Below are 17,628 nucleotides of genomic sequence, written 5' to 3' on the forward strand. Positions count from 1 at the left end.
TCCAGTACTTTGCCCATGACAAGACAAGAGCCCGCCTTCTTTACCAGCTTATTAAGACATGAGGCGTCCCTCTTCTTAACGCTTCCTCCCCAACACGCCACCACAAAGAAGAGGGCGCTCTCCACAACTGACCTATAGAACATCTTCAGCATCTCACTACAGACATTGAATGACGCCAACCTTCTTAGGAAGTACAGTCGACTCTGTGCCTTCCTGCACAAGGCATCTGTGTTGGCAGTCCAGTCTAGCTTCTCGTCTAACTGTACTCCCAGATACTTGTAGGTCTTAACCTGCTCCACACATTCTCCATTAATGATCACTGGCTCCATATGAGGCCTAGATCTCCTAAAGTCCACCACCATCCCATCTAATCTAATGCCCTTAACCTTGCAGAACTGAGTGTGCATTCTATGAAAAAAGACTTCCCAAAATGTTTTTAAAAGCAATAATTGGTTCCTTGTAAATAAATTACATGTTATTTTTGTGTGCTTTAAGAGTTTATTAATTTCTGGTTGTCAATATCAATCAGTAGGAATCACTATGCCAGGTGCAAAATGACTTTTGATTGACCTAAGGATTTCTGCACAAGCTCAGTGCTTCCGGATGTGATGCGTTGGTCGGCATTTCCCTTGGAATATATCACAAATGGGAAAATGAGTAAAGGGGTATTCTGTTAAAAGAAGAAAGAGGAGGAGGCAAAGAATGGTTCTTGTACAAGACCTCATTTCACCTGATGTATTCAGGATCAGCTTTCTACCTGAACTTCATCAAGTTGTGAGATACCTGTTCAATAGTAAGGTTGTTTTTCAATGAAGTCAGAATCAGAATCATGTCATTGCGTGTATGTGAAACATAGTGGAATTGATTGGTTCAGTGCCAAGCAGGACAATACTGTAACAAACAACATAATAGCAACCAACAATTTTCAAGACAATAGTGCAAGCAGCCACGAGCTGTCAACGATTAACACAAGTGTCAATAACTAAACTTAAATAAATGCAAACGTGTGAATAGACTGAATAATTATCAATAGAACAGAGAGAGCAGGAAAGACAAGACCATTTAATGGATATTGTACAGGGCCCGTTATGATACTACATCTCATTGAGTTTTTTTGAGAACTGAGAACTGGCTAGCTACAGGAAAGTAGCTTTGGAGATGATATGTAGTCCTGGTGGTGATGGACTTGTAGCGTCTCCCTGGTGGCAGTTTGGTGAATAGGTGACTGCTAGGATGAGTGGAGTCAGCAGTCATTTTTCCAACAGTTTTCTTTGCTCTGGCAATGAACAAATCTTTTAATATCAGTAGCTGACAGTCAGTGATCTTCTCTGCTGAGTGGAGCACTTGCTGCAACCTGGATGGAGAGGGAGGAGGTGGTGGGAAACCAAACAGTGGTTACTGGACTCTCATTGATGGCTGAGTGAAAATTCATCAGGATACGCCCTGAGGTGTTAAATTTCCTAAGCTGGTGTAGGAAGAACAAGCTCTGCTGGGCTTTCCAAGTGAAGAGTGTAAATAGGTGACATAGCATAATACAGGTGATAAGGTCCCCATTACCGGTGGCTGTCAAGGTCAGTTTTATCATTCTGGGTATATTCACACCAAAGCTGGAAATATTTGCAACATTGGGCTGTTTGCTTTTAGTGTAGTACATGAAGGATCATAGACAATCCCTGACCATAGTGAGTTTTTAATTCACTCTTTCAAGCGGATTAGTAAGTAACTTTACATGCTTAACTATCTCTATGTTCGTATACTGTTCAATTATGCTTCATTTTATAACTGTATGTTGTGAATAGTAGGTGTCTATGGAGTTCATTGGACTGTAGCCCGAATTTTATTCACGTACAGAATGCAGTTGTTGCTGGAAAGTTTAATATTTTACATTAATCCTCAATTCACATAGAGAAAGTGATGGTGAACTACTGAATCCTCTATAGTTATGACAAATCCACGCCTTGATAGGGGTACTTGACCTGCGAGCTAGCCATGAAGAAAGAAAGCCACGTAATACATTTCCACTTGAAGAAGTATTTGAAGGCGCTGTCCTTCATTCTCCACACTTGTCTTCAGTGATACTTTCACTAAACTTTGATAATTGGATTTTCTTGTCAGAGTTGGCTATTGCCTGGTTCTTACGTGATGTGAATGTTATTTACGACAAGCCTGAATATTTTCCATGTCTTTTTGCAGGCAAGAACTCCATTGGGAGTGCCTTTGTTGATATTTGCAACTCATTAAAAAGTGGAATTCTTTGAGTTGTTCTCTGATCTTGGCAGTTTACTTGCAAACGTTTCGTCACCATACAAGGAGACAACATCAGTGCGCTGTTGCATCCAAATGCCTGGCCTTTTAATGACGTCCAGTCAGCTAATTGAAAAGTACATAAAGGCCAAGCATTCAGAGGTCACTCCACAATTAACAGCACACTGATGATAGTTCCTTGTATGGTGACAAAATACTTTAAAGTAAATTGCCAAGATCAGAGAACAAGTCAATCAAAGAATTCCACCTTTTGATGAGTTGCAAATATCAGCAAAGGCAAAGGACTTAATGAACAGGGCATCATTAATAAAGAAATGTGCACAGACTGAAGCAGTTTTTGATTTAAGGTTGTCATTGCCGTAGAACTTGGTGGTAGTCGAGGAACCCAAATTAGCTGATTATGTGTAAGCAGTTTACTGGATGAGCAATCATAAGCATTGTTAATAACATCTCTCTTGCCTTGTTGATTGTGTAGAAGTAGACTGATTTGGTCATATGTTGCCAAATAGGTGACTTCTGTTTTCTTTGGGGGGGGGACAGTTTACACCAGATTAATTTTCCAAATTGAGTAGATTGTTACTATTGTAACTGTGCTTTAGCACGGTGGTTAGAGGTATGGCTAATTGTAGACCTGTGTCCAAAATCATATTTTTAATAAAAATAATTAAGTGCTCAGAGTCAAGGTACATTTATTATCAAAGTATACAAACCAGAGATTTGTCTTCCTACAGACAGCCATGAAACAATGAAAACCGTGGAACCCATTCAAAGAAAAGCATCAAATCCCCAGTGTGCAAAAAAGGAACACCGTGCAAATGGCAAAATAAATGAGTAATAAACACAGAATATAGAACACCAAACCGTAAAGTCATCGAAGGAGTCCAGACATATCCAGTCCAGCTCAGTTCACCCCAACCCAGCGCTGTGGTCTTTATTATTTGCATGGTCGTAGAGCCAGTCTGCCCCAATCAATATTGCACAAAATGGCAATAAAGAACGAGCAACCGGAAAACCAGAAATGCATGATAATGTGAACACAAATACACAAACTGCATTGATTAAACCTTGCCTAACACGCATGACTCCAGCAGCATCGAGTGAGAGGGAGAGAGAGTCTGGTTATACGTAGGTACCTTCTTCAGGGAACAGCGAGTGAGAGGGAGAGAGGGATCCTGGTCACATGCAGACACCTTCTCCTGGTAGCAAAGAAGGACTGGTTACTCACAGGTAGTCAGTGCTGAACACCTGCCCACTTCTGCTTTCATCCAAATTATTTCAATCTTCCTCGATGCTTTAATTGGTGAGGTCAGCAAGAAATGGTGTCAATCATGGGCTCACTCCCATCTCCAGGCCACACACTTAGCTCAAAACCTCACCAAACTCCCTTGGTAAAGCACCAAATCGCTCAATCGACCTGAAAACTCATTGGCAAAATGTCGTTCACGGGGTCCAACAACAGTTTCTAAGTCATTTTGTGAACCATTTGGGGTTGTTGCCCTTGTTCGCTGGCACCATCTTCTTCCGGACTGTCATTAGTTGTAATGACATTCAAGAATAATTAAATGTTATTGAACAGGTGAATTTTTTCCAAAACTTTTAGATTAAGTCCATCTTCATATACCAATACCCTGGGCCATTCAGTCTGGAGCTTTCAGATATAAACTAGAGATTACTTATATAATTCTGATAGTTGAAATACGTTTCCTAAAGTGGCATTATTTCTGATATTTTCCATGATTTGCATGCTTATGTACCAAAGCCATTGTGTAGAATGTATCTATTTCCACCAACAGTAACCAGAAGCATTTATTTTCAGATTCAGATTCAGTTTATTGTCGTTTAGAAACCACAAATGCAATGCAGTTAAAAAATGAGACAATGTTCCCCCAGAATGATATCACAAAAGCATATGACAAAACAGACTACACCAGAAAATCCACGTAACATTTGGCAATCCCCAACCTAGAGTCCGGAGGGACTGCTGCGTATTAATATCACGCTACCGTCTAGCGCGTTCCCTGGAAAGGAGCTCCAAATCAAAACAAGACCAAGAACTAAAGCTACAAGATCTGCACAAGACCACATAATTACAACATATAGTTACAACAGTGCAAACAATAGCATAATTGATAAAAAACAGACAATGGGCACAGTAAAAATAGTCCAAGATGTTAAAGGACTCTAGGTTCAAAAGAAATCACCAGTTTCCACAAGTCCCCAGGGTTCCGACAGACTCGCCATCCCACGCCAACAGCAGAAGGGAATACCCCCGCTATGGACTTACAACGCGCTGCCCGACTCAGCCTCACAGACGCAGCACACGATGGAAGCTCTGTCGAAACCAGCCTTGCAGGCACAGCACACACCGAAAGTGACCTGAGTCCGTCGACCATCCCCTCCGGCACAGCTTCTCCGAGCACCATCCTCTGCCGAGCATATTAAGATGACGACCATCGGCAACGCGACCCCGAGAACTGGAGGCCTGTTCTTCCCAGCAGAGTACTGGACCTCACAGCAGCAGCAGCAGCAGCGAAGAAGGTCTTCCTGGAATTTCCCGATGTTTCTCCGTGCTTCCACGTCTGTTTTCAATCGATTATGATTGCGCACGGCACCCCACTTCTCAAATAACAGATAATCGGCTCCAGAGTGGCCGCTGCAAGCTGTGTCGCGCCGCCATCTTGGATCATCTTTCAGTTTACGGGTGACTAATATGTTATGGTTATTTAGGTTACAGAATCTTATAGAATTAATAAATCACTTCCCAAATATTTGAGATATGGTATAAAATTTGTTCTCATAAAATTCAAGTGAGAAAAAGAAAGTAAAAGAAAAACACAAGGGATTCTGTAGATGCTGGAAATCCAGAGCAACACAAACAAAATGCACATTTTGTGCCTAGCCCCTTCTTCAGGACTGGAAAGAAAAGGGGAAGATGCAAGAATGAAAAGGTTGGGGGAGGGCAAGGAAGATGAGCTAGAAGGTGATAGGTGAAGCAAGACTGGTGGAAAGTTAATCTGATTAAAAATAAAGTAAACATGTGTTTGATGCATGTACAGATGATGTGGCTTTATGTTCCATAATGTGGAAGTTTGCTATATTGTTTGAAATCATTTTGTTTCAAAGCTGTTTATGAAGTTAAATTTATTTCATATTTGACATTATTATGAGGCTGCATACAACAGATAACTTGATCAATGAAAAATGTAATGAGTTCATTAAATAATAATTGAGAAATACTTCTCTAACCAGATCACAGAGGGATGCACATACCTTCTGTACATATTTATTCTGCCTCACTGGAATTGAGTTCAACTTGCAGATAAAAGTTAATAATTTTCTAGAGATTATTAATGTGATATATATATAATTAAATTAATAATTTAAATTTCTGGTGTACCTAAAGAACATTAAGAGTGTAAACTAATATTAAGTTGCTTTCTTTAACCAAGGTTTCAAATTATAAACATTTATTCCATTTATTATTCCTTTTCTATAGAGGATTCGGTGGAGCTTTTATGAGACCAGCAGGTAAGTTGAAGATACTATTTCATACCCTTAGACCCTTTAATGTCAGATATCCTCATGTTTACTATTTAATATTTTGTATTATAATAAAAGCTATTAATTTATTCTGATAATTATCTTGTGTAAATAGTTTTTTGAGAAATAACTTGTCATCAGTCCCTAGTGGTGGAGCCTCAGACTCTTTTGCTGCTGAGGACATGGTATACCTTGATGCTTGACTCCCTCATATTGGGGGTGGGAACATGGTCACTAGGGGTGAGGGGGTGTTCACACACACTTCACCTTTGAAATTCAGTTCTCTTGTGCACATTTTTGAGTAAATAGCTGTGGCTCAGAATCTACTGGCCCTAAAGGAACACAAGTTAAACATTTGTTAGCAGTTGCCAATCAATGGAATTGTTAATGACATTTCCCTTGCTTTGATGATTAGGAAATAGACCATTGGTAGTTTTTATATTTGTTGCATTTGGTAGTTGTAGACAAAGTAACTATGAATGAAGATTTTTTTTTGTTTAGGAACAGTTTTTTTAGCATATTAAGTCAACAATGTTAAAATGTGAAGAGAATACAATTACATATTTCTTGTTTATGCTTAAACTATGTTAGAAACAAATTGATAAATATCTTTGGAAATTGATTTTACTGAGGGATTTGAACTATTTTGTTCATTTAAGTTTGTTCATTTGAAAATATCTGCATCTACTTTTCAGTCTATTGTTTGTAGATGAGCCTTAATTTTTGCAAGCTATTTAAATATATTGTTGCTGGTGAGTGAAAACTTAATCCTGTAGTTTTCAAGGGATACAGAAACAGAGACCTAGTATACTCATGTAAATCTTTGACTGCATGTGACAAGTTAAGAAGATGGTTAAAATAAATGTTAGATCTTGGGATTTGTAACAGATGAAGGAAATGTGAAATCTGAACTTGTATGAACTATTAATTGGATTATATCTAGAGTACTGTGCTCAGTTCTGGGTATTAAGAACCTTTTGAGAGTGTGCAGAAGAGATTTGCTCACCTCATGTAAGGGTGAAGGGCTTAAATTATGTTGAGAGATTAGAGAAATCTCAGACGTGCAGATAAGGCTAAGGTGGTTATTAAACCATGATTGTTTGCAGATAGTAAAGAGAAGCAGTTTCCAGAGTCAGAATAAGAGAAACAGATTCTCACATAATTAGCTAACAAACCAGATTCAAAATGAGCAGTGACCCAGTAGGCATTGCTTGAAAGCTTTGGAGTAGCAGATGCAATCGTAATTTTGAAAATGCAATTAGATAAATTATCATATACCTGAAAGCTGAGAATAATCAAGACACCATTTTTAAGTAAAAGCAGAATATCGTATTTTTTGGAAAAGTGAAAATATCATGAAATATGTCATTTATTGATGAATTTTGATTAAGTATATAGTCAATTATTAAAACTTTAAATAGCAGAATATCTTTTGTTCTTTTTTACAGTTTGCTGTTTGATTGAAAAAATGTCACTGTCAAAAATGCCTTTGAAGAATGATCCCATAATTGGTAAACTGGTTGCGATTTAAAGTTTGATGTGTATTCTATTACCAGATACCATTAAAGATAAGTTAACTAGTGAATATAATGTGATAAATTTAATTTTAAATATAAAATATGCCATTTTCAAATGTTCAAAAAAATGAAGATTTTGAACATGCTGCAGAAACTAAGAATAATGTAGTATAATTCTTGATGTTGCAGATTTTGATGTCTAAGTTTAATATCTTGTTGGTGCAGAATTAGCAGTAATGTTTAATTGGAAGATCTAATTTTGGAGAAATAGGAAGATTTCAAGGAATTGATTTTCGTGAACCATACTCTCTTCATCTGATGATGAAAATTTGTGAGGTTATCTTTGTAACCCCTTGTTTGAATTAATTTCTGTGGAAGAAGAGAAAGAGGAGCAATAGTTTAGAGACGTTTGATTTGTATGGGACAAAAATCCAACGCAGTTGACCAACAAGCTGTAGGAGGATGTTATTAATAGAAAATAAGCCGTATCATCAGTTTCTGTAGCGTGAACTTCTGTCATCTCCACATGTGTCAAGAAATGCAAGTTGAAACAAAAATTGTGTTGATTAATTTAATACTTTTCTCACACATTCTATGAGCATATTTTATCAAAAATTTGGGTAGTGATTTGTGAATTCTGTAATTGAATATCTAAGATTGAAATGACATTATGTTGTGTGAGGAAGTGGTGGGGAATCAGCTGCATTGTTTCAGTAATGCTATATATTCTTTAATTTGTAATATAATTTGTAAATAGTGGAGAAATAAATGGTCATGTTTATCCTTACTTGGTTAGAATTAGCAAAATGAGGAAAACATATTTGATGAGTAAACTTGAATGACTACTTTATGTACTAGTACTAATATAAAACTATTTTTGATTCATTATTTTAAAATAAATATAGCAGGCAAAGCAAACGTTGAAACAGAAATAGAAATTAAATGGCTGATTTGCATTCTGTTTCTTTTTTGATTTTGCTGTAGAATTTAATAATATTTTTAATTCTTGAACCTTTTAAGGTGAATAACATGGTTTTATTAGGGTGGCAAATATAAAGTACTTCATTTACAATTTACAAAAGCAACTTTCCCTTTGGTTAGATGAATGGCAGTGGCTTATTGATGACAGTCTGAAGAGCTTTCACCACTTTACAAGTACCTCAAAACAGAAAGCCAAGGTAACTCAATGTTTTATGGATTGTATTAATAATTATTGATAACTATTGTTAACTAATAAAATTTAGGTGCTCCTTCCTTGTACAGATTAAATTGCTTAAATATACTTGTCATAAAAATAAAAGTAATCCTAGTATGTTCAGTTTCAGGAAGCCATAATCTCAGCACTGACTGCTTTGTGCAATGAATATTATCAAACATCAGAGGGAACTGCAGATCCTGAAATACAAAGTAAGTAATTTACTTGTTTTGCCCCCTTCAATTCATAAATGGACTTTACTCATTTTTTTAAATCTTCTGTAGGGTTCATACATTTAAACAGAACCATCTTCAGATTAGGAATTATCAGTTTGCATATATTTCTGCTGCTTTTTCCATGGATTCAAATTTCTCTGCTAAATTAATTCAACAAATCTTGGATTTCTCTGTGTGTCTTGTCAAAAAGCAGAAATCAAAAGTGAGCTAGAGGCTAGAAAACGTGAGCAAACATTTTTTGGTGTTTGACAACTGGAACAAACATTCAAAGTAAGAGAGGGTTTAAGTAGATAGGTGGTCAGTTTGTGGGGGTAGTGAGCTGCTCCAAAAAAAAAGCTTGGAGCTGTTGTTTTCATTTATATGGCTTTCATAGTTCCATAGGCCACATTGCAATTATAAGCAATGTTCATTTTTAAAATGTTAAGTACATATCTGTTGAATTTAGGAGTATAACATAAGAGTAGAGAAACAAGTAATGTTACCATATAAGCTTCTTTTCACCCATATTTTAGCTTGACCTAATGCCAAATCAGTTCAAGTTAGAAAGCTAAGGTACAGGCATTTTTATTTAAAGAAATGCCTTTCAAGACTAATTCTGTCCGTATTTAAAGTATAAAAAGCTAATATGTGCTTTCACAGATGGCAGCTGTTGTCTGCATTCATAGCTCCAGCCTCATTTGTAGGATGTATTATGCAGAGTGGTTCACTGTGGATAGAATAGCAGCCTTGGATATTAGGGGAAAATGAAAGTGGGGGATTATGGATGGAAATGGAAGTTGGGAGAGGGGAATAGAGGAGGTGAGGGAAAGGCGATTAATCCAGATTAATCATGTAGTTTAGGGTAATGAGTTTCTTTATAGTCAGGAGCAGCATGATCAGACATCTAGTTTGCAAAATGCTGGAATATTTGACTGCACAATGATAGGACTTGTGACTCAAGGCGGGTGAAACAGTAAAAATAAGAACTGTTGCCAATATAGTCCTTCAACTTTTGGTGGTGCTTGATTTTCTGCATGTTTTCCTCTTCGGCTAACTGAATCAACAAGGATCTAATTTCTGTTGATAAAATAAGGCAGAAAAATATGCTATGTTGAAATGCAATGGGAAACAAATAGGGTGAACAATAAAATAAAATATCAGATAGTTTTTTCATGGGCCTGACTTCCATCAGAAAAGAATACAGACATAAAAAATCTACATTCTTTAAGCATGAGATATTTGTGTATGTACATACACACACATTAAGAATATGCACAGGCAGTATTTTTATTACCTTGTATGTGGCTTTGGGTTATATAGATACAAAAGTTACCCATTTAAAAATTATTGGGATTATTAGCAGCTAATCATGTAGAGTATATTCTTATGACAAGTAAATTCTGGGAAATTACTGTTACAATTTATTAATCTAATCTCCCTTCTGTTTCATATTGACACAAGTTCATATTCTGCCATTTCTCATAAGGGACAAAATGCTTACTTTGGTTAGTATGTGACCAGTAACTGTTGTCAGTAAGGTCACTCAGACTCTTTAAATATGGCATCATGTTTCTAACTTGATTATTTATTTTTCTCATTTTTTACATTGTCTTTAGATAAACTAGTGGACAAATATGTTTCTGAGCTACAGCAAACTGAAGAAATGACTCGTTGTGGGTTTTCTTTGGCATTGGGTGCACTTCCAAAATTTATGCTAAATGGTAAACTCCACCAGGTGAGTTTCAAAACAACTGGTTATCATCTAGATATTCTCAAGAGTTAATGAAACTGTTGGAATTTATTCAAGGAAGTTAACAAATTTCACAACACGTGCTGGTGGTAATAAACCTGATTCTGAGTCTTTGAAAATGTTATTCCTCTTGAAAGAGCTCCAGATACTGTGTGTTTCTCAGGAGTCTGATTTGGCCTAACACATCTGGGCTGAATGTAATTAAATGTTGATTCACTTAGCCTTTCAGTAAATTTGCAGGATGTTGCAGAGACAGCTTTGGTGGTATCTTTGCAGTGTCTTGAGATACTTTCTGTAATCATCCCAGCTGTCAAAAGCAAATAGGAAAGTAGGGATCACGACTATCTGGTAGTTTATAGATTTTGAACCATTTCTGAGGTCTTGCTCAGAACGCTCAGAGTCAACCAAACGCTATGCTGGTGCATTGAAGGCAATGGTGAATTTCGCATAAGTATCTTCCTTCTCTAAGGGGTGGCTCTCAAGTTATGGAAAGTGGTTCATATTTTCCAGAGTCTTGCTGTTAGAGAGCAATGTGCATGGTCAGAATACTAGTGCAGCTATGCATACAGTAGCATTTCTCCATTCAATTAGAGCACTTCAGATGATTTAGAACAGGAAGGTAATTTATCAACCCAGATTGGTGATCTGGTGATGTATATTCTACTGTTTTAGAATTTGAGTACGTGTGAAATCTTCTGTAGCTTTTGCTTATTATAAATATATTGTCTAGAAAATGTGGTTGGAAATTGTTTTTATTCTGTAAATCTCAATTAGCAAGCCATTGCGTGAAATGTACATAGTGTTCGGGGAGGAGGCGAATTACTAGAAGCTGGAGAAATCAATGTTCATGCCATCAGTTTTGGAGGCTGCCTAGATAGAATATCTTGCGATTCTCCTCCAACCTGAGCGCGACCTCATCATGACAGTAGAAGAGGACATGTCTGAATGGGAATGGGGATTTGGAATTAAAATAGTTCCAATCCTACTTTTTGCAAATGGAGCTGAAGTGCTCGACAAAGCAGTCCCCCAATCTATGTCGTCTCTCACCATTGCGCAGAAGGCTGCATCGGGAGCACTGGATACAGTAGACAACCCGCACAGATTCACAACTGAAGTTTTGCCTCACCTGTAAGGACTGTTTGGAGCCCTGAAAGGAGGTGAGGGAGGAGGTGAATGGGCAGGAGTAGCTCTTTCTCCGCTTGCAGACATTGGTGAGAAGGGACAATTGGACAAATGAATCACAAAGGGAACAACCCCTGCAGAAAGTGGAAGGGTGGAGAGACGAATTGGAGGTAGGGTTCCGTTAAAAATGTTTTTCTTCACAGGATACAGTAGACGACCCCAATGCAATATCTACATTAGTGAGAACATTTGTGCTCTTTTGAGTTTCCCTTCAGAACCTAGAGCCCTTTATGAATGACTGCATTTACCCTTCTCCAAACCAAGGACCAGCCCAATCCTTCTCCATAATTATCTTGCAACTAAGGGAATTATGATCACTAGATCCAAAATATTACCCTACACATATTTCTGTTACCCGTTCTTCTGTAATAGGAGATCCAGTATTGTGCTGTCTCTGGTTAAGACCTCTATATATTAAGGAAACTTTCCTGATCATATTTGACAAATTTTATCCCACCTAGTCTTTTCCAATATGGGAGTCCAGTCAATAATGTGGAAAGTTGAAATCACTTACCATCACAACCTTATTTTTCTTGCAGCTGTCTGCTATCTTGCTACAAATTTGCTTCTCAAATTCCTGCTAACTATTGGGAGGTCCCACTAATGTCCTTTTCTTATTCCTCCGTTCCATCCATATAGCCTCAGTAGTAGATGAGCCCTCTGGTCTGTCTTGTTTGAGAACTGCTGTGACATATTCCACCACACGTTTAATGTCACCCCTCCTCCTTTAATACCTACCCCTCAATAATGCCTAAAGCAATGGAACCCTGGGGCATTGAGCTGCCAGTCCTGCCCCTCCTGCAACCATCTTACTAATGGCTACAATGTCATTATTCCACATGCCCTATGCTCTAAACTTGTCTTCCTTACCTACAATCCTCCTTGCATTGAAAGAGACACGACTCAGAACATTAGTCACACCATGCTGAACTTCTTGATTCCTGACTTGGTACACAGACTTAAAATTTACTTTCTCCATAAATATTCCACTAGCTGCGCTGGAATTTTGGTTCCCATCCTTCTGCAACTCCCATTTAAATGCTGGAGCATCACTAGTAAATCTTCCTGCAAGGACATTAGTACCCTTCCAGTTCAGGTGCAAACCTTTCTGTTTGTACAGGCCTCACCTTCACTAGAAGAGAGCCCAGTGATCCAAAGTTCTGAAGCCTTTGCTCCTGCAGCATCTCCTAAGCAATGTTTGAAACTATATTATCTTCATATTTCTTGCCTTGCTAGCACATGGCACTGGTACCAGTCCTGTGATCACCACCCTGGAGATCCTTTTCGTTTTACATAGCACATAACTCCCTGAACTCACTTTGCAGAACATCCTCACCCTTCTTGCCAATCCTATTGTCCTTCATCCTGGCACTTGGGAGGCAACATACCATCCAGGAATCTTGTTCTTATTCACAGGACTTCCTGTGTGTTCTAACAATGAACCCCATATTACTACTGCTCACCTCTTCTTGATTCCTTCCCTTCTGAGTCACAGAGCCAGACTCGGTGTCAGAAACCAGACTGCTGTGGCTTTCGTCTAGCAGGTCAATCACCCCAATAGTATCCAAAATGTTATCAAATCACAAACAAAAGAAAATCTGCAGATGCTGGAAATCCAAGCAACACACACAAAATGCTGGATGTACTCAGTATGCTAGGCAGCATCTGTGGGAAAAAAGTGCAGTTGACGTTTAGGGCCGGGGCTGTTTTGGGTTGAGTTCCTCCAACATTTCGTGTCTGTTGCTTCATAATGTTATACTTGTAATGGAGGGTAGCAGTTACAGGGGTAGCCTGATGGTTAACCAATTACACCTGTGTCCTGCACCTTACGAACTACTTCCCTATATCTCCTAACAGTCAACCCGTCCATCTCCCATATGATCCGGAGTTCATCCAGCTCCAGCTCCAGTTCCCTAACATGGTCTTCAAGAAGCTGCAGCTGGATGTTCTTCTTGCAGGTATAGTCATCCAGAATACTGGAGGTCTCCCTGTTTTCTCACATTCCGCAAGAGGAACACTCTACTATCCTGACTGTCATTCCCAATGCTCTAACTGTGCAATAAGAAAGAAAGAATTTTACCAAAAACTTTCCTCAGAGTCCACTTCTTTTCGCTGAAGCCTCTTGAGCCAAAGCCTCAGCTCCCCACTCTAATCCTGGCCCACTCCAACAATGGCTACTTAAACCTAACTACTTTTCATTGGCCTTTTCCAGGATGCCTAATAACCCAAATAATCTAGCTCTGCAGAAATTTCCAACCAGCCCTGCTCACTTTTTAAATCTGCGGTGTTATTGTCCACAAATAAATGTCCCGCAGAAAGTAGTGACTGGTCCTGCCTTTTTAAATTTGACATGTTACACTCCACAAAAAAATACCAATGATATTAAAGTTATTAGCTATTCAATTACAAAGAAACAAATGTATTTAAAAATCAATTTGGCAGCTGAGAAATGCAAAGGATAAAGGGAGACAACACAAGAAAAATATTATCTGCACAGCTCCGTTATTGTTGCTATCTCTTAAGTGGTTTGTTTTCTGTCAAAATGGGCACTCCTTTGTGAATGATCTACTTATCTGTGTGGTTTTAATACTTACATGTTTAGCCCATAGCACTGTCAATAAAAACTTCAATCCAAGGAAGTTAACTCTATATATCTTCCTTTGGGCATTGACTGCCTCTCAGTAATGAGTTCCTCCGCTCCTGGCTTTCAGTTGCAAGGGGTCTTTAAATTTCTGGCTTGTAAATTTCCCTAACAGTGCTGAAAAACTGGTGTATTTAATAGTTGTTAACTCTGTTCTTTATGTGCTTGTTTTTTTTTAGTCCAGTCTCTGCCTTTGGATGCCAGTAAAGCTGTGGTCAATTAGCTCCTTGATTTGTTTATTGTCATCAAACTGGTACTGGTGGTTATTGTTAAAGTCGCTTCATGCGTGCCAGTTATGGTGGACTGCAGGTTAGCCTGTAAGCTCAGGAAACATACACTTCCTTTAGGATGGAGTTGTAAGGTTGTTAGTGATGCACTGCGTGCAAAAGACTAACTTTGTAGGTGCTTCCAAGCTTTGAAATTGATTGTTTTGTGGCAATGCAGATGTTTTGGAGTCAGATTTATGGAGGCTTGGTCATGGTTAGAGCAGCAGGCATTTTGTTTGTCATGGCACAGGTGATTCAGACATCTTTGTGGTTTCTCAATCAAATAATATAATCTAGTGGTGACTGTGCTAGGAATAGAGAAACAAGTGTTCTTTATGATGAGGCTCTGCACCAAACAAATTTAGTAAGAGAAAGACCCTTTGCAGTTAGACTTCCCTACTTGCTCCTTAGATTATACTTTGGCAGGGGGTTGTGGCCTTTTCATCAGGGTTTAATCATCTGGAAGGGTCAGTTTGTCATCTTTTTGGCTGCAAACACAATTATTTTCAAAGCAGAAATATGATTGTCATATGTTATTTCCAACAATATGAATTTCAAGACCTAAAACACCAAGAGCCTCAAGGACTGTCCCAATAACCTGGCCCTTAACACCCAGAAGACCAAGGAGATCATTATGGTCTTCAGGCGTGCTAGGAGCCACACTCAAGTTCAAATTCCTTGGTGTCCACATTTCTGAGGATCTCAACTGGTCCCTGAACTCCTCTATCCTGATCAAACAGGCGCAACAACACCTTTATTTCGTGCGGAGCATCAAGTAAGCTCACCTCTGTCCCAGGATACTGATGGACTTTTACCACTGTACCATTGAGAGTATACTCACCAACTACATCTCAGTGTAGTATGGCAATTGTCCCGTATTGGACCGCAAAGCAGTCCAACGTATGGTGAAATCTGCCCAGCGGATTATTAGCACCCAATTGCCCACCACTGAGAACAGCTACCATAAACGCTGCCTGGGCAGGGCGAAAAACATTATCATGGATGCATCTCACCCTAACCATGGACTTTTTACTCTCCTCCCATCCGGTAGGCGCTACAGGAGCCTCCGCTCCTACACCAGCAGGCACAGGAAGAGCTTCTTCCCTGAGGCTGTGACCCTGCTGAACCTCACATCATAGCGCTAAGCAGTATTGCACCCATATTGTACTGTCTCAGTACTTTTATATTTGTGTGCTGTAGCACTTACTTTTTATTTGCAGTTATTTTGTAAATAATGCTATTCTTTGCATTTCTAGTTAGATGCTAACTGCATTTCATTGGCCTTGTATCTGTACTCGGCACAATGACAATAAAGTTGAATCAAAATCAAATCAAATCGAATAGTGACAGCCCTGAACACTCCTGAACTGACATATGAGTCACAGGATCATAAGGCATTCACTGATTACAGCACATAAGTTACTGAGAAGCCAGGTTAGCTCATGTTTTGTGAAGCTCACTCTGTGCAGATGGTTTTCCTCTTTTGGTTTTCCCTTTCCAGAAAATGTACTTTATTGTTCTTTAAAGTGGCAATCTCCTGTGCATCATGTCTCAATGTGCATCATCTAGCAATGTCAAAGTCAGAGCATGTGAGTTCTCTAGCAATGTCAGGGCAAGACTTTATAGGTCTGTTACTACTGGGCTTGTCCTTGAGGCTCTTGATATTTCAGGTCCTGAATTTCATATTGAGTGGAAATTGCTAATGTGCTTCTTTAAACACAGAATCACTGTTGTACACCAACTATCATAACTAAGGTACTGGTAATTGTCGGAGTCAGGGACTGGGACTACACTTTCACAGATATCTAGCAGTTTGTGAGCATTAATACCCATGTGACTGAGAATGGTTTCCATTTACCTTGGGCTTACTTACCAGTGAATCAAGATCTTGCTCTGTGATTATAATAGAACATGTGACTAGCTTCCAATTGGTACACTGGTGGTGAACTTAAAAAATTCCAATTACTATCTATATTACCTTTATAACCTACCCCCCAGACAGACACACTGTCCTTCTCCACACTCACCCCCTCCACGTGCTTCATTCTTTCAGTGACTCTCACCCATCCAACCCCAATCTAGTCACCAAATATGGTGTATTGTCATCAACCAAGATGTTCATTGACCTGCAGTGTAAGGTGGCATAAAATTTCTAGACTTTAAAAATTATGACGTGTAGTATTTCTCATTTTTGGATGTTTCCTATAGCCCATTTTCGTTTTGTTTGTTGCAGGTATTGGAAGGACTACAAAGAGTCACCTGGATGACAGTGAAAGATACCAACTTTGCAGAGGCAAGAAGGGATGCATTGAAAGCCATTGCTCAGTATGGATTATTTTAATTTCTTCATTCCAGTGTATTAAATTCCAAATTATTTTCACTGACAGCTATGGCAAATTCTTTAAGATATTTGATTCTGTGCTTATGTCTTATTGTTATATAAATCATAGAACTCAAGAGAATCTAAGACTTTGGTTCAAACACTTAAAAAAGGTGGAATAAATAATGTCTTTAATGCTAAGTGATTTTAGAATATGGGCGAAAAATATATATTAAAATATCAAACCATTTGGATAACAATGATCAGAAAATAATTTTAATTTTTAAAGCAGAGTAACATTTTGTTATGTTAATTGGTGGCTTAATGAAATATGCTTTCTGCAGTTTTCTTGCTTGCTGTATTCACATGACCATGAGACCATAAGATACAGGAGCAGAATTAGGCCACTTGGTTCATCATTCCATCATGGCTGATCCAATTTTCCTTTCAGCCCCAATCTCCTGCCTTCACCCCATATCCATGCCCGGACCAACTAAGAATCCATCAATCTCTGCCTTAAGTATGCATAAAGACAGCCTCCACAACTGCCTGTGGCAAAGAATTCCACAGATTCACCACTCTCTGGCTAAAGAAATTCCTCCTCATCTCATTCTAAAAGGACACCCTCTACTCTGAGGCTGTGTCCTCTGCTCTTAGATTCTCCCATAGTAGGAAACATTCTCTCCACATCCAATCCATCAAGGCTTTTCACCATTTGATAGGTTTTAATGAGGTCA

At 38.5% G+C, this 17,628-nt stretch overlaps 1 protein-coding gene across 1 annotated transcript in view; it reads left to right on the plus strand.

Moving 5' to 3' along the window:
- The window catches only part of tbcd (tubulin folding cofactor D), a 250,865-nt gene that overhangs the window by 176,671 nt on the left and 56,566 nt on the right, over positions 1-17,628 (plus strand). The window contains exons 23-28 of the mRNA XM_073025892.1: positions 5,762-5,793; positions 7,254-7,316; positions 8,424-8,500; positions 8,642-8,729; positions 10,349-10,467; positions 16,805-16,896. Coding sequence (XP_072881993.1) covers positions 5,762-5,793; positions 7,254-7,316; positions 8,424-8,500; positions 8,642-8,729; positions 10,349-10,467; positions 16,805-16,896 — 471 coding nt within the window. The remainder of the gene's footprint in view (positions 1-5,761; positions 5,794-7,253; positions 7,317-8,423; positions 8,501-8,641; positions 8,730-10,348; positions 10,468-16,804; positions 16,897-17,628) is intronic.

This window comes from Hemitrygon akajei, chromosome 22 (assembly GCF_048418815.1).
Source record: "Hemitrygon akajei chromosome 22, sHemAka1.3, whole genome shotgun sequence".
In the NCBI taxonomy this organism is placed as follows: domain Eukaryota; kingdom Metazoa; phylum Chordata; class Chondrichthyes; order Myliobatiformes; family Dasyatidae; genus Hemitrygon; species Hemitrygon akajei.